This window comes from Bos grunniens, chromosome X (genome assembly GCF_055505025.1).
Source record: "Bos grunniens cultivar Pamir isolate PY7600 chromosome X, Bosgru_T2T1.0, whole genome shotgun sequence".
NCBI classification, from domain to species: Eukaryota; Metazoa; Chordata; class Mammalia; order Artiodactyla; family Bovidae; genus Bos; species Bos grunniens.
The window spans coordinates 20,076,242-20,102,434 of record NC_141194.1 but is presented as its reverse complement, the minus strand read 5'-3'; the positions used below and the strand labels follow the sequence as shown (position 1 = coordinate 20,102,434).

Sequence of the window (26,193 nt, the reverse complement as noted above, 5' to 3'; positions counted from 1 at the left end):
TCTTGTGATTGACATTGCTATTTTCTGCTACTCAGCTTCAGATGAGAGTAGAAAATGATACAAAGGAGTTTAAAATCATACCCTTGGTCAAAAGCAAGGGGCAGCTACCATGTAGAGAAGCCCTAAACAGATAAAGAATTGTGAACTAGATGGTGCCTTCCTTTCCAGGCCTTTCTTGAGATGCCTTCTGAATGCTAGAAATTGCAAAGCATCAGTGTACAAATAATTGGAACTTTGTACGCTTTTATCATATAATACTCCAATAGACATAATTTAAAAGTTCTTTGTCATAAAACATGGGAATAGAAGAATTTAACTCCAGTCTGCCACCTTAGCAGGGGAGAGGTATAGGGAGAATTTACTGAGGTGCAAAGAAATCTGAAGAGTCTGTGAGAGGTGTCTTAGTAACTTGAAACTTATGTAAGACCAGAGACAGACAGAGGAAGGGGAATGTTTTACTTTGAAATAGATCTTTCAGTGTGGGGGAGAAACAACCAAGAAATTGGAACACAGTTCAGCATGAATCCAGAGCAGAACTGCCATGGCTCTCAGGGAGTTTATAAAAATGTAGAACTTAATAGTTAAAGAAACATAGGTTTTTGGTGATATAAATTACTTGAGAGTCAATAATTATTTTAAAGTATGAAAGCTATGGTCAATGCCAATTAGTGGCATGCGGCTGTTCAAGCCATTGCTTGAAAAGTGGTCTTTTTTTTTTTTTTTTTACCATTTTAAAAATTGAACTATAGTTAATTTACAATATTGTATTAGCTTCAGGTGTACAGCAAAGTGATTCAGTTATGCACATATATATACATATATATATTTTAGATTCTTTTCTGTTATAGGTTATTGTACTGAATATTGTTCCCTGTGCTATACAGTAGGCCCTTGTCGTCTGTTTTATATATAGTGTTGTGTATCTATTAATCCCAAACATCTAATTTGTCTACCCCCACCCCCACCCCGCTATTCCCTTTGTTAGCCATAAGTTTGTTTTGTAAGTCTGTGAGTCTGTTTTGTAAATAAGTTCACTCATGTCATTTTTTTTTTAGATTTCACTTCTAAGGCCTATCATATGATACTTGTCTTTGGCTTACTTCACTTAATATGGTAATATCTAGGTTCATCTATGTTGCTGCAAGTGGCATTATTTCATTCTTTTTTATGGTTCTGTGTGTGTGTGTGTGTATAAACATACCATATCTTCTTCATCCATTTATCTGTCAGTGAGTGTTTAGGTTACTTCCATGTCTTGGCCATTGTAAATAGTTCTGCTATGAACACTGGGGTGCATGTATGCCCGGGAGTAGGATTGCTAGATCATACGGTAACTCTATTCTTAGCTTTTTAAGGAAACTCATACTGTTCTCCATAGTGGTTGCACCAGTTTACATTCCTACCAATGATGTAGGAGGATTCCCTTTTCTCTACATCTTCTCCAGTATTTATTATTTGTAAACTTTTTGATGTTGGCCATTCTGAATGGTGTGAGGTGATACCCTCATTGTAGTTTTGCCTTGCACTTCTCTGATAATTACCACTATTGAGCATCTTTTCATGTGCCTGTTGGCCATTTGTATATCTTCTTTGGAGAAGTATCTATTTAGGTCTTCTATCCATTTGTTGATTGGGTTGTTTGTTTTTTTATATTAAGCTATATGAGCTGTTTGTATATTTTGGAAATTAATCCCTTGTTGGTACCATCATTTGCAAATATTTTCTCCCAGTCTGTAGGTTGTCTTCTCATTTTGTTTATGGGTTCCTTTGCTGTGCAGAAGCATTTAAGTTGACAGTGACTGGTGATGGGGAGAGACAGGAGTCCTTGACCTCTCTTTGAGGTAGAAGCTAGACGTTGTGTGAACTGAACATGCCTCTCTGTTGAATTGCATGTGCAACGTTTTGTTCATGGTTTGGGGCAGACAAAATCTGCATCAACTACAATATCCAGAAGAGGGCTGTGCACAAGGCTGTGGCAGTAAGAGTTCATTAACTTAAGTACTCATGCCAGTCCCAGGTTCTTCTGCCTTTGGATATGAGTATAGATTGCTTTTCTTATAAATACATGGTGTAAATGTTAGGGAAGAAGCTATGGGAATAGACGTGGAATGAAATAGATACAGTATATCAATAGATGCCCATGTGCAAGTTGGAGTAAAGGACTACCACAGTCTGACCCAGAGGCACTTCTGCCAGCATCTTAATTCCAGCCGCAAAGGGTTTCAGAGGCTCTAAGGAAGATAACAATGAGGGGGAATCAGACAGCACCCCTCTCTGGGGTACCCCTCAGAGAAGAGTCTCCTCTGAGTAACCCCATGGCCCAAATCAGTAGTGTCATCTACCCACAATGGTACTGGGGTAGTACAGGCATAACCTCTGACATTAGGATCCGGATCCATTTGAGTGGTTGGCCTTTCAAACTTCAAACAATGGCTGGATGTTGGGTGGAGAGCAATAAACAGTGGTGTCCTGGGATGGGCTCATACCAGCTTGTGAGACAATTATTGACTTTTTAAGAATTTTTGAGCTAGTCACTAAATTGTGACTAGCTTGAAATTGGCTATGCCTGCTCCACCGTCATCCACATACATTTCCCCAGAAAGCCAGTTGTTAAAATTTCTCAGCATGCTACTGGATATGAGGCATCTTATGTATACAAAGATAAAGGTAGAATTGGGGCTCTTCTTGGTCCTAACACTGAAGACCTGGTTTCTCTGAAGTCATCCAGTTTCTTAACTTTATTCATACTTCAGGATGACCCAGCTTCCATGGCACCTGCTGGGCCATGATCTTTATCTGCATTGACCATCCCTATGGCCTTTGTTCTTCCATATCCTTCACTAGTTTTTATTTTGCCCTTGATGGTGTAACTGCTGGAGACCTTAACTAGGCCTCATTTTGCCTAGAGTCCTGGCTTATGGCTGTAAAGCCCTAACACCCATGATGTCTCAGAGAATTAGACAAGATTCTGTTCATTATCTGTGTATATCTTGAAGAATATTCCTTCTCATAGCAGATGTTGCTGGTGCTCTGTTCATATCCTGTGATATGCACTAGTTTAGTATATGCCAACAGCATCTGCAGAACACCTGCAGTCCAGTGTTTGATGGCAGTTGTCAGTTAAATACTTCAGCTTCCTCATTCCTCCAGTGCAACAAGTCTGGTACATTTCCCACAACCATATCCCAGAAGTCTCCAGGGGACTGATCCCTGTTGCATATAGTGGTGAGTGGTTTGTCTGCATATCCCCATCACCTTCGTTTTCTGCATCACTTTCCCTCCACCCCACCTCCCGCTGTTGCTCCTGGGATCACCTCCTAAATAAAACACTTGTACCCACATCCTTGTCCCTGTGTCTGATTCTGGGGAAGAACCAACCTAAGACACTCATCTGCCTCATTTTTATGCCACCAACAGAATGGAAGGAACTTTTGCTCCATATTCTGAAAAGTTATTGAGTTATCATACCTGAATAAGAAGACTCTTGGATGGCACATCACATATTAATAATGGTTCAGCTTGACATATCCTTATTTTAAATACTGTGTGAGGACCAAACCTTTTTGCAGTGTTGCTTGTTGTTTTTCCTTTGCTATCATCAAAATAAAGGAAAAGGCGCACACACATCCTTGGTTTTAGTCCTGTGCTTTATTTTTAATTCTGTATAAATAAATACAAAATGACAAAAAGATATACATTTACTGAACATTGCATTGATCGTGTGGCATTACACAGTGTGTCACAATATTTCAGCTTATAATTGTGTCCTTTAGCTGTTGATGCATAATTCTATAACTTTTAGGATACGATTCATCCAGAAGCTTTAGTGGAACCCCTGAGTGCTTACACTTGCAAAAGTTTGTTGGGGGAGTATTCGAGCCACACTGGCTCAAGTCTAGGGCTATTTCTGGAACATCTAAAACAGTAAAAGAGTGAGGAATGGGGAGAATTTTCTTTTTGCATTCATGAGAGGCATGCAGGGGTACAAATCTCAGACTACAACACTACAGTTATTTCAAGTTTAAGCATTGGATTCAGTATGTATATTTATAAAAATTATTCAAGAGTACTGATTCCCTCTAAAATTCGCATTTTAACCATGGGAGGTCAATTGGCAAGGCCTGTTAAGAACATTCAGCACTACTTCCAGGGTTTCTTCTTCTTCTGGTCATTTTTCTACAATACAAGGTCAACTGAAGTGAAAGAATAAGTGGGCCCATTTGCCAACACTTGACATTTCTTAATTTTCAGAAATGCAGACAATATTACAGTCTGGGATCTTTCATTTGATGACCTCCAGTTCATGGGACTCAACATTCTTACCTATTCCACACTTGTATCCTGTTCAAGCTGTTGTGATAAATAATTTATTACACATTCTCTTAGGGCTCCCTCTCATTGGATGCTCTTGATTTTGGCGACTGAAGTGCTATGACTCAAGGGAATTTGTGTTTTTATATTCTTGTGAATCAGTGATGCTCTCTGCAGAAATGAAGATTTTCATGTAGATGATGAAATATCATCTCTACATAATAGCCTGGGGAAGATAACAGTGGTTCCCAAGCCGGGGGAGGGGCTGGCATCTTGAGTCATGCCTTGGTGACAAGAAATTATAGTTTTCCACCCCTTACTCCTGAGTATCTTTTTATCCTACAAAAATGACTTTTCCATTTTAAAATCATTGCCCACTCCCCTCAGGTTTTGATTACAGATGGTCAGCACCCTCAGCCCTATTTCAGACTACTCATTCAAGCATAAAGCACAAAGGAGAATATGGTGAGTGAGGTTGAAAGCAAAAATCTCATGTTTAAGGGAAATTCTTTAAAAATAAAACCCATTTTATCTTTTCCTATGGAGAAAAAGACAGATATGGAAAGTAAAATATCTCCCCCTATCAGACAATTGTCCATGTATAGAAGGCACCCAGTTTGCCTGATGACATCGTTGCAGGAGTATGGAGAGGGCCAGTATTCGTTCTTCTTCCAACCTTTCTGTAGGTTTCAGCAGTGCCCTTTTATAGGCAGCAGCTTGAGTGTTGGCCTGTCTTCAAGGGAGATTTGGACTAAGAATCGTTTACTAAATATCTCCATAAGCCTGGAATGTGCACACATTATTTGCATTAGGGTGGAAACTTAACTGAGTATATGTTGAAATATTAAAATGAGCTCATTCATTTTCTCTTTTCTCTTGGTCCTTACTTTCTGGGCTATTTTAGGGAAATGTCGATACTTGAGAGTAAAAGCAAAGTGGGCAGAAATCCAAGGGATTAAATTTAGTTCTTATGTATGTCTTCCTAGCACAAAATATTTCCAAGTTACTTAACTAAATTAATTGAACATGCAGTTGTGAAATGGAATTCTTCAAGGATTTGCTAGTGAAGGCCCGATGTGATATGCTTAGTTTTCTGAACCTCAAGATTTTTATCTGCGCAGGTTGGCTTCTAAAGAAGGAAGCCATTCTGGCCTTTATTCCATTGGTTGGAAAGTTAACACAGATGAGAGACAGATAAGAGAGTGTCCACACAGATATTAGCCTATGAATGTTTACTTACACACACACACACACACACACACGATACCCACCAAACTCTAGGTAGCTTTTCCCGTGTGTGTGTGTGTGTGTGTGTGTGTGTGTGTGAGAGAGAGAGAGAGAGAAAGAGAGAGAGAGAGGGAGGGAGGAAGGAAGGGAAAGAGAGGGTGAGGGGCAGTGAGAGAGAACTGATTTCAGTTTCCATGGAAATGGGCTAAATAAGGACTTTAACAGACAGGAGTATGAGTGCAACTTCTTCGCTATTCCCAGCTCAGAACTACTGAGAGAAAATTTGAAATCAACCAAATCCGTTACATTTTTTACAAGGTCAGTATTGTAATTTGGTACCTGTGATATATAATTTTGGATTCAAACTTTCTTTGTGACAGTGAAATCATGCATCCATTGTTAGCCCTGTGAAATATACTAAAAGCCCCCTTACCTCCTCCAACAATTGACTGGACATTGCATGCTTATATACTGCTTTGTCACTCCCCTCTCAAGCTCTTCTACTCCCTCTCCATACAGGTTATTTACCTATAACTAACATAGAGAGCATTTCCTCCTCCACTCTAAATGCCCATGGAAGATCAAGATTCTATGCAATTAAGAAGCCAAAACTGTAGTTTGCTTTGGCCTCTATTGAGTTCTTTTATGCCCAGACATGTAGGTGCATAGGAATCTTCCTGCAACAATTTTATTCCTCTCTTTATATATATTTATATATTAAACTGAAGCCAGCAAATGGGTTTTTCTTTTCTTTCTCCAGAGACAGAAATGTAACATGGTGACCATTAAAGCCAAAGAAGGCACCATATGCAAGGTTTTCTAAAAAATCTGCTGCTAAACAAAAAACCCAAACCTGTATCTATAAGACATTAAGTCATAGAAACTTTTTTGATTGCTCATCTGGAAAAAACAAAATAACAAAAAAGAATGCATACTAACTGCTGTTAAAAAGCTCAGAAATATCCAAATTAAGAAAAGAAAAGAAAGGCGAAAAAAAAAAAGTAAAACTGAAGACATATCTCTGGTTCATTGCCATTTCACTCTTTGGGGTGTGTCTGTGAGAGGATTAGAAATTTGAGTGAAAGCAAGAAGTTTGAAGTCTGGGAATCTGATAACAGGATTGAAAGAAGGATGCTTTATGGGAAGATGGGGTCTCAATATGAAAGGGCAGTCAACTCAGGACTCAAAGTATTTGGCATGAGGCATTTCCCAGGGCTAGTGTGCTAAGTGTTCCCAGGGCTGCTGCAGCCTAGAAATTCCATGTGGAAGCCTGAAGTATTGCCCTCTGGTGAAAGCTGGTCAGATGGAGAGGAACTGTGGGGTTGCCAATCATCAGTGGGATGGTTTGCCCTGCTGATTTTGTTTTTGTGTAGGTGTGGGATGACATCAATACATATTTTAGGTGTCAGAGAAACTCAAGTGGTACAGAATATAGGACATCATTTTTTTTTCCTGAAGGAGCTAGTCATTTTTTATTCCTGATTTTCTTTAAACATCTTTGAAATGTCTTGACTTTAGGTAAACAGTGTAGTTGATTAAATCTCAGTAGACAAGTGTTTTAACTCTTTGTGGGAAATTTTTCTGGGCAAGTTTTCAATTCATTCTGAGCAGGTGTTGCCCGTCATAGGTCAAAGTGGTGTGACTCACACCCTGTCAAGTGCAGGGTGCAACTGTAGTAGTTTTCTCTGTAGGGTCTGATGCTTATCTGTCTCAGATCTGACCAATATAAACTAATTATGTGCTTTAGGATTTGAACATTCGTTTTTAGTTTAAAAAATTTTATTACCTCCAGAATCACCTACTTTCCTATTGTGAAGAAACTCAGCTAAAAGAGTGGGAAACAGTATAACACTGGGGTCTCTTGGAGAAATAGACAGGACTTCTGAATGCTGCATTGAATGATTAATCTGACTGACAAGATGTCATCTTTTGATCAATTGCCATGGATCCAACTTTAAAAGTCATTGTGATTTAGCCCAAAACTTTACAGACTAATATATGCAGTTTCAGGAACTTCTTTCATTAGTGATGACAATAAGAGAGGGACCATCTTCTGCTGTCTACACTATAGTATGTCTAGGGTGAGGATCTTTTCCAGCATCACTAATGTTTGATACAGACTCTTCCCTCTTGTCACACACTGAAATTGGACTGCTAAAGGAACATTCAGCTGTTATGACTATTTCATTGTTAATAATTGTTGGCAGGAGTTATCTTTGATGTTAAAAAAGTGAAATGCATTGGCTATCTAGACACACTTTTTATAGCTTTGAAACATTTGTGCGTTTAGAGGAATGAGATAAATTTGGCCAAGGAATTATTAAACCGAAGCTGAAATCTTCCTTGTTTGGGCCTAGCATTCAACAACTCTGCTCAGAGCAGCTAAGCTGGAGTGTGAATATGTAGCCATGGGTGGTTGAATTATGGAATCATAGACAATAGAAATAGAACCTGAGTGTGTTCTCATCAAGTTACTAAGGAGAAATTATAAGTCGAGAATTCAAAAGAAAATGTGGGGTCCTTTTATTTAAAAAGCATAGATTCAGGCTCCATATATTTATGTTATAGAGGTTCCTGAACAGCTCCATTATTCTCAGCTCATAATTTTATTCACTGCACACAGATTTGATTCATTTCTCTTTCATAATAATTACCTGTTTTTCCTGCCACACTCTGTCCAAATCTTAGGAACTGTGCTAGGGCTCCTCTCCCCAACTTCTGTTAATGTCCACTCCCTGTGTTTGTGTTTGTGGGGGCTGGGGGGGGGTCTAAACGTTTCTGGTCTTGGATAGTTTGTTACTTGTATGACTTTTCTCCCAACTGAGGTTTCTTATCACTAGGTTTTCCTGGGTGACACCTGCTTTCCTTGAGGTGGATGAAAGGCACTGATATTCCCATTAAACTAATACTATAGATAAATGGGAAATGCCCATGCCTCCTTAAAACTACGAGTTGCCAAAACAGATTGACCACCCCATATGTCCTTCTCCCTTCCTCTCCACTCCTTTTGTCTTTATCTGAATTGCAAAGGAGAAATTCTAGATAGAGTTCCACAATTCCAGGCTTTGGGAGAGATCTCTATGGTTTTGGGTTACTGCTATTCTCACCTGTGACTTAGAAAACTTCCATCAAATGCAGTTTTCCACTAGAAAGTTGTTAGTTAGCACTCTGTAAATTCCAAGAAACATTCACTTCCTTGGGTTTCTTTTTTTTTTTTTTTAAGCTGTATTATCTGGCTGGTCTCAGACATGCTCATGTACAGGAAACATATAAAAGGTGAAGATAATATTTTTTTATGGTTTCCTAAAATAGCTGAAGCCTTTGGCTTGCCAGATCCCACAGAACCACAGCACTGGGCCTACTAATGTACATGCACTGTGTGTGTGTGTGTATGTGTGTGTGTAGCAGCGCTGATGGGTCATTACTAGTTTTGGCCAGTCACCTGTGGTCCTGGGAGGCAGGAGGAATCTGCTTTGGTGATTCTAGAAGGGGGAAAAGGCAATTTTGGCAGAATGTTAATTTGAAGAATAAAGATATGAAAGTCTGAGCCAAACATGTTGAAGTTTCACCCTGGAAATTAAATACATTGTTTTGCCAAAGAGAATCCTATGGGTTTTCCCCAGGATGAACCTGTAATAGGTAATGGAAATGGGCTGAATCTTTGCCATTTTGTAAGAATCAAACAAAGCATTTTATAGATCTCAGTGAGCAAAGCCTTCAGGATTCAAATCACATGCTACAAAGTGGGGCTCATATTCTTCCCCCTCATCAGAAGACTTCCCTTGTCATGGCTGGACAGAGGACTGTGTAAATGTCACCAGTGCCACCTCTCTGCTTCAGGGAGGGCCAAGCAGTGTTCCCCCAGCCTGGCCCTTTGGACAACCCAGCTGCATTCTGCTGTGCCTAAAATCATTCCAGAAGAAGCACAACAAACAGTACGAGTAGAGTCATTTATTCTTCAGCTTGCTCCATCAATGGCCACTACATCTAACTTATGGTTGACAGTCAAGAGAACTGAGCTTCAATTTGCACATACACCTGTCCTTAAGTGGAACCATATGCCCATGGCCATGATTTCCTGTTTGTTCACTGCAAATATCTCCAAGATGAATGAGACACATTCTCTCCCTATCTTGAACCAGAATCACTTGGGAGCAGCCCTTCAAGGCTGTGGCATGCTGCTGCCACAAGCGTAGACCTAGAAAGCTCGGAAATAGGTTGCTCAGCTCTTTCTTCTCCCACATCCACGTGTATTCTTTCTGCCAATGAGAGCATGATGCAGAGGGGTCCTTTACCTGTCTTGCCCTGGAGTGTGTTTAACTGGTGCTGGAACATGAATTGGACAATGAAAATGTATGCAGATTAAATGAATGAATGAATGAGGAAAAAAGGAGTAGTGATAGGCACTTCACTGGGCATGAAGAGACCAATACCTAGAAGCAGTTTTGGCTCCTTGGAGAAAAGATGGTTGAGAAATTCTTGATTGCCCATTAGCCAAAATGAGGATACCAGGATGACACCCCCAATGAGGTCTTTATTAATTTAGGACAGTGGTTCTTCACTCTTTTTGGGTCGTAGACCTCTTTTGAAATATGATGACAACTATGAACTCTTTAGGAAAATGCACATAGGGAACATATACACACATTTTTGCATATAATTTAATTTTAGGGAGTGCAGAGTCCACCCTCCCACTAACTCATCTATGCCCCCAGGTGAAGACCCCATGACATAGACATACAGAATTTGGCAGTAAAGGGGCAGAGTAGAGAAAGGAGTGAGGCTAGGAACTAGGAGACTGCAGTCATAGCCCTGTATCTGCTTCTAACTAGCTCTGTGCATGTCATTTCAGTTCTCCAGCTTTCCATTTTCTTAAGTGAGAAACAGGAGAGTAAGCTTGATTCTCTTCAAAGGTTTATCTCATGTCAACATTTTGGAGGGAGGAGAGGCTGGTGCATCCTACAGCAACAGCATTCCATCCACCAAGGACCCTTCATTGGTTGCCTCCTTGGTACATATTGCTTTTTTTGTACTTTGAAAAGAAGCCTTCTTTCTCCACATCAACTTCTCCAAACCTTTGCCACGCTAATTTTAATCTAACCTGAAAATCAATACACAGGCCGGAGCGCTCTGCTCCCTCACTTCGTCTTCCTTGCATGGTGCCCTCACAGATATCAAAGAGGACTTCAAACACATCACCTGGGCAGCAGTGGGGCAGGTGAGAAACAGGCTGGGGAGGACATCCTGACACTGCCTATTCAGGTGAATGGATTTTAGCTCATTCACTTTCCTCTTTGCTTTCTCCTGGACTGGCATGAAACAGAAATAAACAGTTGTAACCACCACGGGGAGGAACTCTGCAATGTGTTGGCTGAAGCAATTCTCAGTTCTTTGCCAGAGAATCCAGTAGTACTAATTTAATGTTTTCCTTCCGTGTGGAAAATGGGAACTTTGTCTTCAAATACCTGATGCTTTTTATGTAGCTAAGACTCAAAAGCAAATTACCGTAAGGAGTGTCTTCAGACAAGCCAGGCACAGTAATGAAATATGTGCCCCCCCGCAACTCCATCCCGGACTGCCTGTGCCTCTTTCTTTCAAGGATTACCATCCACCTCCACCATCTAGAGCCTGTGCCCCCTTCCTACTCGCCCCACTAAGTGATGATCTAGCCAAATTTTGAATGTCTTAAAATGACCAGGACAATTCATTGCATTTTTATATAGCCTGAATCCTGGGCTCCAGCCTACAGAAATCCACATCTCTGTAGCTTTACATCCTGAGCTCAAGTGCTACTGTGTGGAATGGACAAATTACAAATAATAATATCTTGAGTTCTTTCTTTACACCAGGCCTTGCCACAAGTGCTTTCCGAACACCTTCTTATTTAATCCTTTCAGCAAGTCCGCAACATCACTCAAATGTACACTCTCGAGGGCAGATTTTTTAACAGTCTCATTAGTTCACTGCTGTCCACAGTCTCCAGAACAGTACCTGGGTGATATTAGGCACTCTGTAAGTATTTGACGCATTGAAAGATAGTTACTGTATTATCGCCATTTTACAAATGAGAAAACAGATTCACAGAAATCAAACACTACTATAAGCTGCAGGGCTGCTTTAATAGGATCCGAAGGAATAAAAAGCCATTTGGAGGAGGATATCATTTGTGTCCAAGAGGTTCTGCCTCACACCAGACCCCCCAGGGCGGCTGCCCAGTCCACCCGTTCTTGAGATAGACACAGCCACGCTTCATTGCTGGGGCTGGAGGAAAGTGATGTCATGGTCCCAGAATGCCACTTAGAACAATTGGGTGGTGGTTAGTTAAAATAAAAGAGTTATCAAGGGCCTTGTTCAGAGCAGCATATTGCATAAGTAACTGTAGCCATGGAGGATGGCATCAGATGGGATTATCTCACTTCTGCCTGAAAATTGAGGGAATAAAAATGGTAGGACAGGCAGGAGGAAAACAAGCTAACACAAACATCACAGCCAAAGCAAAACAACCCCCCCAAATCTTAAAATCCCCAAACCCCCAAACCCAGAACAAAACTTATGAGCTGGAACAGTGGAGAAGGAGTTTCATTGGCATTTATCTTATTTTTTTTCCTGTGGAACAGACATACTCTTTTTAGCCTGAGGAGCCCTCATGCTGTTTGCTGGGCCATTGCTATAGGACTAACAATAACACCCTATTTCAAGTATCATTTTCTTTCTTGCAAACCCCAAGTTTCTTGTGAATTTACACCTTCTGCTGTTTCACTCATTGAAAGAATATCACCCTTACCCTGATTTTTCTTTTTTTCCTTATGAATGGCCAAGAAAGCCCAAGTATCACAGTTTTTTTCTTTTAGTTGAGCAGGAGAAATATTTCTGATGGATGGAATGTTTTCTTTGGTAAACAAACAATAAATAGCAACTCAAAACCAACCAAATCAGTTTCTTTGGTAAAGTGAACATTAATGTCTTGGTTGGAATTAACTGAAAAAGAAAACTTTTGCAAGTGTTTGCTAGGACTGTTCCCTCCCTCTTGATAGCAATTATAAAAGTAAAACTTCATGAAGTAAGGACTTAAATTTGCAGGAGATGTGATTCTGAGCTATTTCTAAAATGTCTTATCCATGGTGGGGCTAAACCAATGTTATTAGAGCAATTATTAATAATCAATATTAACAAATAAATAATAATGATCTCACAATAAATAATAAGTAGTAAATCTTGGCATGCAGAGTCCCCCAGTAAAAATAATTCATTCTTTCCACAATCAGAATTCCATAAGCTTTGATTTCAAGCACTGAAAAGAGAAGTTGACAAGTTTTAAAATGCCCTTCATTTAAAAATACAATATCCCAAGGTATACAGAGACCCAGTCAAGTTGGAAAACTACTATCTGTCATAAAATAAAGTTCCACAGTAAGTCATTCTGGTTGACCCAATTGAATGCTTAAATTCTCAACAAAATACACTTAATTGGTGTGTGTGTTGTATCAATTTTATGGAGTCACTGTAACCCAAGGTACTCCATGTGGCCAACACTAAATCAATGGCTGATTTAAAACACGTTTTTCAGAAAGTGATTTAGCAACATATGATTTAGGAATAAAACCAATCCCCTCTTCAGCTGTGTTTTATCAGTAACCACCTAGTTGCAGGCCCCTTGGAGAGAGAATTGATCGCAGATCTATTATGAGAACTTGCCCTTTTTCGAGGATTGCATTTGTCCTTAGATTAAAGCTCATTATCTTCTAGTTGAGTGCATAACACGTTGGTATGATCACTTAGTGTGTTTGCAGGAGAGATTGAACAAGTGTGTAATGCACTAGCTATGATCCCCTGCACATATATTTAGAACTGTGTGAACAACAGTACATGAAATAGAAAGCACAGGTTTGCACTTGGTGTAGTTACATCTGAATCATTTGGGCATTTTTGCTGTCTGGAAAGACAATGGTAAACCTAAATCCCAAACATTACCCAGACATTAAAAAAAAAAAAAGTCTGCCTTGTGGCCAATAAGTCCTATGGTTCTTCCTTGGAAATGTACTTTGAAGGGAGTAATAGCCCTCTTATGAGAAGATCTAAAATTGGCCTGCCCTGTCTTAGGCATGCTGAAATGATGGAAACCCTCCAGTGGTGTGACCCTGGGTGAGTTGCTTTATTCTCCTAGGTCTCAGTTTCCTCCTCTGCAGGGATGGGGAAGTTGCACAGTACGTCCGCTAAGGTCCAGAAAGGCAAGGTGCTTTGGGGAAATGCTTATCACTACAGATGTCTAAATAAGCTACATCTCTAAAAGGGAAAAATACTGTAGACATTTGCCTCAAGTTTGACCAGGTTTTAGCTTCATTTTTATAGACTGAAAGAAATGCAGGGATCTGGGGTGACATACACAGCCTCTTCAGATCAAACCATTTCTGTTTAGATCCTGTAGATACTGCAAGCCCACAGTATAAACATCTAGGCTTGATAATGTACAGAAAGGCCGTGCACGGAAGGAGAGGGGGCACCAACGAAGGTGTAGGGGGGCCAGGAGGATTAAAGTGCAGCCGGGTGAGCAGGAAAGCTTGACTGTCATCATTGATAGATTTATATTGGTGATTACATCTTCCCATCAGTTCCATTTATGTCATTTTCAGCCCTTTGTGTCTTTGCCTGAAGTTCTCAGTTTCAGGACTTACAAAGTTTCAGGACTTTTCTTCTCTGTGTCTCTGAGCAGGCAGGTCTCCTGAGCAAAGGTGGACTGGCACTACAAGTGGCAAGCTGTGGCCAATAACTTTTCCTTCCTCAGCTATGCGTGGGCAGATGTTGTTTCTGGGCATCCATGCAAAAAATGCATGTAGGGCCAAACCACAAACAGCTGTACCAGCTGGCCATTTTTTGTTGTTAAAATGGAAACACTGTCTCTGGGTTCATTTAGACACCTGCTTTTTCTCCATCATGCCAGGTATTTGGGTTTGGCTCTGTGGTTCCGGGTACTCAGAGCCTCCTGCCAAAAGCTGCAATTACTATTGCAGATCCATTTGGTGACAAGTGACAAAATATTCCAAAATAGACTGGCCTTAACTTTGCATTACTGAAGCTGTCACTGGTTTAAAGGTATATTGACCAAATCATACAAACATTAAAAGTGTATTGATGGTGGGTGCGTGGGAGGGGGTATGATAAATTAACTCTCGACAAGAAAACTGCCTCACCCGGGTGACTTTAGAGTTGACTCAGTTTCAGCCCATGGGTGATGGCCATTCCACTGCATGTCAGTTTCTGAGGTTCTGGCTGCTTTTGCTGGCCAGAACTTTCACAAGCATCTCCTTGGGGTGTTGGGGAGCTAGATGAGATGGTGAAGACCCTAAACCATAGACCCTGCTTGGAGCTACTGCTTTGCAAAAGTTCTGGAAGCCTTATTGTTTGAACAGTGCTCAAAGCTATTTCTGCCTTGGCAGCTGACCTTTCAATCAGAAGGGTTTTGTCACCATACCAGCAACATCTGCAGTGTGAATAAAATAGGATTCTGCTTGCTAATAAGCTTTCTCTTATTTGATCTTAGTTTAAGAGACTATGAGTCTCCTAGGGTGTGTGTGTGTGTGTGTGTGTAAGTAAATTCTCTCTGATGACAACCTTTTGTTTTAAAGGTTGACAATTTCCCCATTTCCCCTGGTCCTTTACTGTTTTTGGCAATGTCTGTTTCTTATCCTTAAAAACCAAAAAACAACTTTAAATGTGTTGCCATGAACATCATCCCTTTGCTCCTGATAAGACCTAGGGTGAAACTGTAACAAGCAGATGCCCTCACACTGTTGTAATCTGGTCAACCACTCGGGTGCTATCGATATCCACCATTTCGACACACTCAATTTCCTCTCGATTTTCAGGATTTTTCTTCTCTTTCCTTTTTTTCTTAGAGGGTGGCAGGAAAGTCAGTATCACAGGTAAAATGGCAAAGCAGTGAAAGAAGGTGACCAACGCTATTAAAAACAAGCACCTGAACAGTGTACAGGTCAGATTTGAAGGCACAGCTGCAAGAGGAATCAGACCAACAAGATAGCATAGGTAACTCTGTAAAATCGCTACCCCATGCACTTCCAGGGCATTTTTTACCCACTTCGTTCTTGTGAAATCCTTGCCCAGAACAAAGGTGGATAAGAGTGGAGCACAGTTGTCAATTGTGTAGTTAATTCCATATATTAAGCATAGCACGGAAATGCAGTCCAGTTGCACTTTCCATAATGTCATGAAACCTATAACTCCAAACTCCACGGACACAACCGTTAGAGTGAGCCAGACGTTAATCAGAGAGTCTGCCACCAGGAATGCCGAGAAGAAGAGCAGGAACAAAGCACTGATGCAGGAGTTGTGCAGGGGTGCTCCCAGGGAGGAGGCGTATCGATCCATGTACACGAAGGACGGGTTGAAGACAATGAACTTCACCTTGGAGGTGACGGAAAGTCTCCTCAGGGTCTCCAGGAGATCATAGAGTTCTTCTCTGTTCGTTTCCATGGTCTTGGCCACCAAGAACATTCTGGAGGCCACTACATCAACCTCATCATTATACTTTTTAGAGAAGATTATGTCCTCTTGAAAATGGGAAAATTGGGGGGCTTTCAGGAAGGAATTTCTCAACATGTCTGTGAAGTTTTTCTTAGGCAAGCCAGTGGACACATTGAGTTTCCGAAGGTAATTTAAGTAGCTCTCAAACCAGGATATTCGCACAAACCCCTTGGTGTATTCTAGCACGTCTTCTTGGACACTAGTGTTCCAGTATTCTATAGACTCGTATATGTAAAATCCAATCACCGGACTGTAGTTGCTAAAGTACTTTTGCTGGGCAGTAGTGTACTCAATGGTTTGTGTCGCCGTCGCTACGATGTTACTAAGGTCTGACCCTTCACTGACCTGCAGATAGCCCATTAAGGCAAAGGAAATATAAATAAGGTAAAAGAGAACTACAAAAGGCTTGACATAGGTGTTGGTTATCCAGTCACAGTAATAGCGTTTGAGGAAACATACCAATAGGTGACTCTCGTAAGTGTTCGCTTCCTCACCATCCGCAGTGTCCTCGCTGAATCTGGCCGTCAGGAGAAACCTGTACCATGCCGGCTTCTCCTGCAATGCCTCCGGCTTTGGGACTTTCCTACAGAAGATACTATGCTGGTAATTGTTTTCTATGTAGCCAGTGAATACCAGGCTGGAACCATAAAACGAGAGTACATAGAGGTAGTTGAAGAAAATTGCGATACAAGAATTGCAGCAGAAAATCCTGGCTGCCTCAATGTTCGTGAAAGGGCTGGCCCCTATGCCGAAGGTGACCAGGTACATGGCAGTGGTGAGAGAAAAGGAGAGCATGGAGTCTGCATAGACTGCTGCAGTTCTCTCTTTAACATGTTGGTCTTCTCTAGTTTTCCTCCAGGAGGATAACATTTCAAAAGTCCCATATAATCCATGACCTGAGGGGGCAGAAAAAGACCAGATCAAAAGTTTAAAATACTAAGGTCTCTAAAGAGGGGAACCGACTTGGTTCTGGGGAACAACTGGGTCAAAGGAAATGTAAACCATCCTAGCGGTGACAGGTCAATGTCAGTGATTTCTCCTGTGGAGACCAGACTTGTGTTTTGGTGAGTCAGACATGTTAAGGGAGAGAGGGCAGAGAGAGGAGCTAAGATCTTCATGCTTCCTTCTGGCTGAAGAAAGCTGGGTGGACTTTAGCCTAAGAGATCTGAGTACACTTGCACCTGTGTCTCTTGGGGCTTATGCACACTGATGGTTTAGGACTGTGGTTGCAGTTTTCAGAGTATTTCGTTGGTGGAACACTCCAGAGAGGATGCCTGGCCACTCAGCATTTGGCTTGTCATCCCCACAAGGCTGGAGGTTAGCACAGCGGAAGGCAGTGGGCAGAGGGGTCTGAGTTAGTGTCTCATCACCTCATTTAAGTTTGGCCAAGTGGAAAGCTTTAGGGAGAAAGAAGTGCTGTATTTAATCTGAGCCTTGACAGGAACTAAATCACAGCCTCTTTTTTTTTCCTTCTTCTCCAAGAATCAATGCAGGATGCAATAAATCTGAGAAACAGAGGGGAACAAAATAAGTAGGGACAAGTTTGTGTGAATAGGAAGGATGGAAGAAGGAACGAGATTCACAGGAACTCTCCCTACAGTGGATAAAAATGAATTCAGGTTGAAGGTTTATGGCTTGTCTCTGGTCTTCAGGGACCTGTCTGCCCCATTTGGGTTGGATGATGTCTCAAGCTAGTGGTGACTGCTGGCTTTTTTACACTACTTGGCAACGGCCTCTGAGGGCCAGGGCCGGATCAGTAACCTCTCTCCCGAACTACTTAATGCCCTTCCTCCTTGGTTAGTATTCCAGTAACCCTGCAACAGCAGACTTACAGTAAGTGCTCCTGTTTGACTTTACTGCCTGCAACTAGATCTAGTTTAACTTCTCTAATCTCTCTTGGTGGGAGCCAGACATTTCCCAGAGGGGCTTCCCTGGGTTTCTAGGCCACTGTAACATTGAAACCCCCCCCCCCCCAATGTGACCTGTTGTGGCTTTCTCTCAGCCCTGTCTTGGCACTGGGATCTGCAGATCTCATTTTCTGCTTCTCTGCCTTGGCATATTCAATCCCATTATTGAGGATAATAAAATCTTTACCCTGTGGTACAATCGTCTTGTTTTTAAAAAGGAATTTAAAATCTCCAGCCAAGCGTAATGCTGAGTGAAGTGAGTCACTGTGCTCTTGTGTGTACAATAACTGAGCGCTCGTCTGCCCTCGTGCCCAGGCTGGTATTTATATACTTATTGTGAAGTCTTGGCCTCAAACCCGCACACCCATTTCACAGTCATGATATAAGCCTGTTTCCTCAGAGGAATTTGGCATTTATCTTAATTTACTGGGCATCATTTTACAGCCACTTTTAGAGGTCAGGTCAAGACTGTCAATTTGATAACTGGCACCATGACCCCTATTAAAGTGAAGACACCTAAACTCCCTAGACAAGAAGTAAAAAGTCCACTCGTTGACTGGCATACTGTTTTTAATTATGTTTTAGATAGTTAACATCTAGTCTTAAGAGGGAAAACTATTTATTAAGTTTGTTTCCACTGGGTTCTCTGGAAGGATCAGCCAACCTTTGATTAAAATAACTGATCCCTTGAAATGAGGGTAAAGAAAGTACCTCTGAGGCACCTGCCCCCTGGGGAAACAGTACTGACCATTTCATCTGGGGCCAGGGAGAATAAATTCTGATAGGCAAACACACTTTAGAGTTTCACTGAAAAGGCAAATGGAATCGTATAAGTGTTTTCTTTCTAGAAAGAAAAAGAATTTTTAAAACAAGGCTTTGGTGCTGAGTCATCAAATATGGTAAGAAAATAAAGATGCATAAAGCAGGATTAGAATTACTGGTATGGTAGGATTTAAATTAAATCAGTTTTGCAGCCCTTTTTACAATGGGTGTATTTTATAATGACATTATCTGACCCTGACTCTTGTTGGAAAATACAATAAGAATTCCTTTATTACCTTGGTATTGAATAATCTTAGAAGCTAATTGAGAAAAGGATTTTGAATTAACAGAGCTATTAGGTAAAAAGAGTAAGACCTCTGAGGGTCCTGAGTGAAAATAATCAAACTCAAGGAATGTGGAAGTAGGCTGTTAGAGTGTCTCTTGAGTTCTGTTGCTGCATTTTTTTTGAATATTGCTACAAAATTTTAATATTATAGCAAAAAATTCAATACAATATTAAAAGAATATCATACCATATCAAAGATGTTTATATCGGGAAATCTCCTAATCAGTTGACTTTATTTTTTTTACCTTTTTGTTTCGTATTGGAGTGTAACTGATTAACAGTGTTGTGATAGTTTCAGGTGAACGGCAAGGGGACTCAGCCACATGGCTGCTGCATCTTAAATGCCTTGTCCTTCTGAGTTTGATCCCTTTCATTGCACATGACACGTTCTTGGTTCTGGGGGCAGTTCCAGAAGATTCAGATTTTACTCATAGGGGCTTTTGGAAACTCTGCTTCTCCTTCATTCCTCTCAGGGCTGTGCCTGCATGACTTATAGAGGCCAGAAGAGGAGGCCCTGAGAAAGAATCTGTTTTACCTGATCATTCAGCCTTTGTTGGTAGTTGTTGTTGGCCCCGTGCCGAGGCCCGCACCATTACTTCTGATAGGCCAGACTCTTGTTTCTCAAGCACACCTTCCCACTAGCAGATGCCTATACCCTCAACTCCAAATTCCAGTTGTGCATTGTCTTTAGAGAACTCTTTGGATTTCAGGGACAACTGGTAATACTTTATCTGGGCCTCCTCACTGAAGCTCAGTCAGTCAAGGGGGGAGGGCATACCAACATGGCTGCCAGTGCCTCCCAGGGAAGAATAGCTTGGAGTGCCTAGCTAGCACCAGACCTGATTCACAGCTGGGGCACTTATGTTGAAGAGGTTAGCCTGTTACTGTAATGGAAAGCTCAACTGTGGGGCTCCCGTTCTCTGGCCTGGACTCCAGGGAGACATGTTCCATAAGCTGTAAGACTTGAAGAATGCCCTGTTCCCCAAGAAGGCCTGCTCTGTCTGTCACCACAGCTGAATTCCCTTTGGTTTGACCTTCACGGGATTCTTTTAAATGCAACCTCCTGTGCAATAGTTGTCGATTGAAGCCACTTCCCTTCACTCCGGGGAGTGGGACAAAGAAGGGAGATGGGGAGGGAGGGCAGAGACATCCAGGTAAGAGGATCTCACAGAGACTTAACTCCTTCACAATGTTTCCTGCAGCCAGCCCTGGGCTTCATTTTTATATCCATGTCAGAAACTGGGCCAGTGAAAACCAAGGAAAGGCAGGGAGGAAAGATTTGAGGAGATTCTGTTCCTCTCCACTTTCTTCTCTCAGCAGCTGCCTCCCAGCACCCAGGGACCCTCCTCTCTTTTGGTCACTACTTAAAGCTGAATTGTTGCCAGAGGGAACTGTTAAACCACACATACTGATGCTATCAAATTCTGAAGGTAAAGAAGACTTGAAAGCATTCAGTTAGTCTTTGAAAAGCACATTCAAGATGTTTGTTTCTGTTTTCGTTCAGTGCATGTCTGTAGAGTTAAATGCATATGAACACATGTCTATCAGTGTGCGTCAAGACATAAACATACCAGTCTAAGTTCTAATTATTCATGAGTGACTGCTTTCTGGCAGCACAGGCTTTTAGCCAGGCCCTGGGATAAGGACAGTAGAGCTCTTCACTGGTGTTCAGACACAGTTTGTACTACGAATGCAATTTAAATTTTATTAGCAGTAGACTTTGGGATTTTCATCTAGTAAAATCAAATACTAAAGGGTTTAGGCTAATCAGTTTTCTTCTTTTCCAAATAATTTTCTATCTTTTTGTGCAGTTACCTTTCAGATTTTGGAGGCAATGAAAAGACAGCACAGATGATAAATAATACTAATGGTGGAAAATCCTCCAATCATTTAGAGTGAGTTTCAGGAATATTCACAAATTAAATAAAATCTCACTCTTACCCAGACTCTTTTCTGGGACCTGACTGAAGCCTTCAGGATTGTTTACAATCCACTGACCAAGGAATTGACAAATGAATAGTGTAGAGTTAACCTAACTTTACCCAGTAAGATACACATCTGGAAAGTTATTCATAAAGTCAATGATATTTTTAATGTATTTAATGGTTTTGCTATCAGAGGCAATCTGGGTGATTTGTTTATTTTTATTTTTTGTCAATGAATATCATAGGCAAATCAATCTACTTGGTACACTGGGATTTTGTAAGGCAGATTTTTCTTGAGGCCCAGAACCTCCTGCCTTCTCCAGCACACAGAGCCACAGCACAGAGGCTAATGCCTTTGGGCTCTCCTCGTATTTTAATCCTTTAATCCTAGCAGGATTTCCTCATCCTGAGTTCCTACAAGTAAGGAATAACTGTGAAGATGGGGAGGGGAAATGGGATGGCTTTGAGTTTCAATGTGAAAACATTTAATATCAGGAGATAATAAAGCCATTTATAGCATGCCTGGGCAGTGCCAGATTTCCTATATGAAAATAAAATTACTACATTCTTCTAGAAAATCCATAGAGTATAATGAATGCATGAGCAAAATCTGCTTAAAACATATTTTATTCTTAGACAAGCTCCACTAAGTAGCTCATGTTTATAAAAAGCTTTTCCTTCCATGACATCCACATAAATTCATGGTTTTTTTTTGAAAAGAAATTTAAAGTGTGTATGTGTCTGGCTTGAGTAACATTTGTTTTTAGAGAGAAGTTCATTAATTGGGTTACATTTACACTTTTCCTGTTATAAACATTTACTTTCTGTGCTGAGTTGTTTGGTTTATCACAGCCTGTTTTGTCTCACAGTTAAGAGTGAGAGTAAAGGTGTACTTTGCTTAAGCTAAGACAGATGCTCACATCAGGGCGAATACATACAGCTAAACTTCTACTAGAGGCTTGTCACATTTTGGTAATTCTAATCACAGCATTGTGTTTTAATCTGAGAAATGATTTCCTTCGCTCAAGAGCTGCAAATAAAAGTCCAAGAAATGAATAGCTGTTTTGTGTTTAAAGATAAAGTATTTACATACTCTGTGTGTATGTGTGCGTGCACACACACGCACTATATAAAATCAGTGTGCACAACTGAAGCTCATAATATATGCTACGGTCATTGTGTGATATCTCTTCATACAGAAGACATATGTAGTATTTATATATGTGGCATATCTTATTCAAATACATTTTATATATTTATATATAAAATGTGTGAATATATACTGTATAATACAGAGAGAAATGTACTGTATTTCTCTTCAAACATTCAAACAATATGTATACATAATATGTTATAAACACATAAAATATATATATACAACATGAACTTATTACATAATATATCACATTACATATAATATAGGTAATGTGATATATAATATATATTATACACCCAGATTATACACACACACACACACACACACACAGATATATATACACAAAATGACTAGTAGGTTGATGTGCAATTTATTTTACTGGTGAGGAAGAGAAATGTTAGTGTTGTTGCACCAGTCAGTGCAGAGAAGGGGCTAGAATCCCTCCCTTAGGTTCCATCTACATTTTGATTCATGGCTGGTGAAATAGTCTAGGTGAAATGCAGGGTTTCCTTGACAATGACTATGAATCTGCTTGCATCATGAACTACTGCAAATCCATCTGGTCAACACTACCTGGCCCCAGCAATGACTTTCGGAGATGTTAATCCAAATGCAACAACCAACTAGGTGTCCCTCCTTCTGTTTTTTTTTTTTTTTTTTAAACCAGCTCAGTGTCCTTGATTTCAGCTGCCATACCTTCATGGAATTGGCCACCCCTTATTCCCTAGACTAGCTGGCAAAACCATCCAGAGGATTCCCAGGAGACCTGGGTCAGAGACGAATACCTTTGCATTCCTCTGCCTGATTGTTCTCTGCCTCCCTGGACCTGTGCCCCTAGTCCCATTCTTGCCATCCTTTGTGGTTAAGGATAGACCAATAAAACATGTCTGATCCATCCCCTCAGACCTATTTCTCCCAATCCACCTTGCATTGTAGTATGACTGGTGGAAGATAAGAATAAAAAGATGAGAACTAGACACAAAATAACACAGTATCCTTTTAAATTAGTCCCACAGTGATCATAGAGCATTACAAAAAGGATATTCAGGGACAAAAACACTTTGAAAATAGTATATGGAATTACTCTCTTATTTCAAATCAGATGTAAGCAACAATGGGAACAACAAAACACCTATAAATCAGTTTTTTTTTTCTAGACACCGTGGAGCCTGTTAGTAATTTATACCTAAGCAGAGTATTTCCACAGCATTCTTAACATACTTTTACTCCTCATGTAGACTGTCATACTGTTGCAAGTAATGAACGTATACCATAATGTAGGAGGTTGAATCATAAGAAATGACTGCTTTTGGAGATCAAAAATAGCCACATATTGGCACCAATTTCGTAGGTGAAGACTGGTTGAATATTGACAATTTTGTATTTGCTTTGAACTTTATTATTATCTGGCTGATTTATTCCCCCACATTTCTCATGACTTTAGTCATCAGGCAAGCACAACTTTGCAAGTTTGCTTAAATTTAGAGCCAAGATAATTAAGAGTTCCAGTTTCTTGGAACTAAATTTCTTGCACTGGACCTTTTACCTCTTTGTAAGCCTGAGCTCCGTATACTTCATCACATTCCAGTTGGCAGCAAATAAAAACAATTTCTCAGAGAACTGAACCTTATCTTCTGGTTTCTGTTAAATACAGATAATCTTAGGATGTATACCTGAAGGAAGCCAAATGTCCTTGCTATTGGTCTCTTCCTAGCATTTAATCACATCCTTGCTTCTTTCCTATCCTTGAATTTGAATGGCCTGGCTGGATAATTTAGAAGGAAGAGGGAACCTTGGATCTGACATTAGACCTTCTCAAAATCCCAAACATTTTAAAGGACTTGAAGAACATTTTTCTTGAAGAATATTTTTCATCTCATCTGATCTTTGAGGCTCTTATATCTTAATAAATGCAAAGCTACCCTTATAAATTAGATTGCCACATATAAACTAATATTCAAAATACCTTTCACCACGACTTCAATTTTCCCCTTTTAGCTGTACAGAATGTACATGAAACACCAAACCTACCAGATGAAGAAGGAAGAAACCTTCCTTCTGTTCCCTTCTATATTCCCCAACATTCCATTCCTTTGCTGATTTGTGTCTGATCAGCAAAGCTGTGGAAATATTAAGCCTGTAAGGAGAGCTGGCATGTACAAAACCTGTGCCAATTTCTTAAATCATACCCAACTGCCGGGCAATGTTGTAAATCCTCATCCTTTAAAGGAAATTCCATAATGGATTAACATGATGAGTGTCAAATGTTTACAAATGGCAGTTCAAGTACCTCGATGCCTGGTGTTAATATGGTTTGGAAAGAAAGGATATTACTTTACACACAAAGGGTGTGGATGAAATAAGCTCCTCTCCAAAGTATAATAACTAAAAAATGTCAATGAGCATTTATGATACTGTAGACCTTTAAGAATTTCAGCTCTAAATAAACTGATCTGACTCATGAACAGGGGTTTTGGCAGAAGTAGGGCTGTCTAATATGCCTGACACTGATTAAAAACATTCTAAATCCTGATGTATCTATGCTTACATCATTGCCCAAATGATTCATCTGTGTAGGATATATTCTTATTGCCAGAGATGTCACGTATCCTCTTGGCTACAAACACACAGTCACATCCCATTATGGTGAACTCTCAGAGTTTATCCAAATCCTTTCCTATTCTGGAATTTTGTCAGGTTAATACGGTTTGACACACGTGGTCTTAAAATTTTCCATTCTAAATCTGCTGCCATTTTGGCATTTGGCTGGGTCTGGCCTTAAGTGACCGGCATCACACTGAGAATGTTTAGTTTGTTGAATTTTAAGTCTATAATTGTGTATCACATTATAGACCTATTGTCGGCCAAGGAAATTTCGTCTGGAAAGGACTAAGAGATTTTTTTCTAAGACACCTTTCCTTCTAAAAGAAGCCATATATTTTTTAGTTTTATTTGACTGTATATTAATACCACAGAAAATCAAGAAGTTTTGCTTAAATCTTCTTAGTTTAAGCATAACCATTTGATGCTATAGACGGGCAAATTTAGAAACTGGACAAGTTTAGTGAGTCACACACTGCAAAACCCTTAGCACCGCATTTCTTCTTGGTCATTTGAAATATTTATTGGCATTTTAGGACTGGTTATCAAAAAAACAGAATTAAACATTGGTCCTGAACACAACATTTATGAACGTGCTCTTGCTTAGATTTCATTTTACAATCAAATCTGAGAACGATGAGTTTATCTGAGAAATACAGAAGGGCAGCCATCCTAAATCCAGGTGCTGCTGGCTTTACGAGCGTATTAAGCATCCATTACGTGGTGCAAAGTATTTATTGCAAATGGGCCTCAGCTACTAAAACACGTCGCTTCCTTTCATGTTGTGACTAAGTAATTTGAGATCTCTTTGAGCTGAAAATGTACAGAAAGGTTGTCTACTGACTGTCAGCAGGGAAAACTGCCATCAAATCAATGCATGTGACATTCCTCACAAATTACAAACAAGGGTTTTTTGGGCACTGCAGCGCTTGGTCTCTTTCGCTACAGATGCTAGGTTTTTCTGAGTTGAATTCACGTGAAATTCACTGATACTAGGTCTTGGTGGAGTTGTGGCACTACTCTTTATGAATTTGTCTTTTAAAAATGCTCCCTGGCTAACAGCATCTTTCCATCTCTTCTATCCCTCCCCATACCAGTACTGTCTGGTGTATTCCTTTTTGCATTGAGTTTTGCTTACAATATTTAAAACTTCTTTAAAAAGGACAAAAATCAATTTTAAGAGATTTGAAATACTGTGATTTCTTTTACTTAATAAAATTCAAGATGTTTTGAATATTTAATTTCATTTTTACTTACAATGAAATATTTTTAGTGAAATTAATGGGAAGAAGTTTTGAATGTTACTGTTGTGTTTTGCTTAAAAATTAATTTTAAGGTGGTGCACTGGGATGACCCAGAGGGATGGTGTGGGGAGGGAGGAGGGAGGAGGGTTCAGGATGGGGAACACAAGTATGCCTG

The 26,193-nt window shown here is 40.2% G+C and overlaps 1 protein-coding gene across 1 annotated transcript in view; it reads right to left on the bottom strand.

Annotated features, from left to right (window-relative positions):
* Positions 1-8,739: 8,739 nt before the first annotated feature.
* Positions 8,740-26,193, bottom strand: part of PTCHD1 (patched domain containing 1) — a 60,952-nt gene continuing 43,498 nt past the window's right edge. Inside the window, exon 3 of the mRNA XM_086389331.1 lies at positions 8,740-16,973. Within this exon, the coding sequence (XP_086245457.1) occupies positions 15,319-16,973 (1,655 nt within the window). The 3' untranslated portion in view covers positions 8,740-15,318. The remainder of the gene's footprint in view (positions 16,974-26,193) is intronic.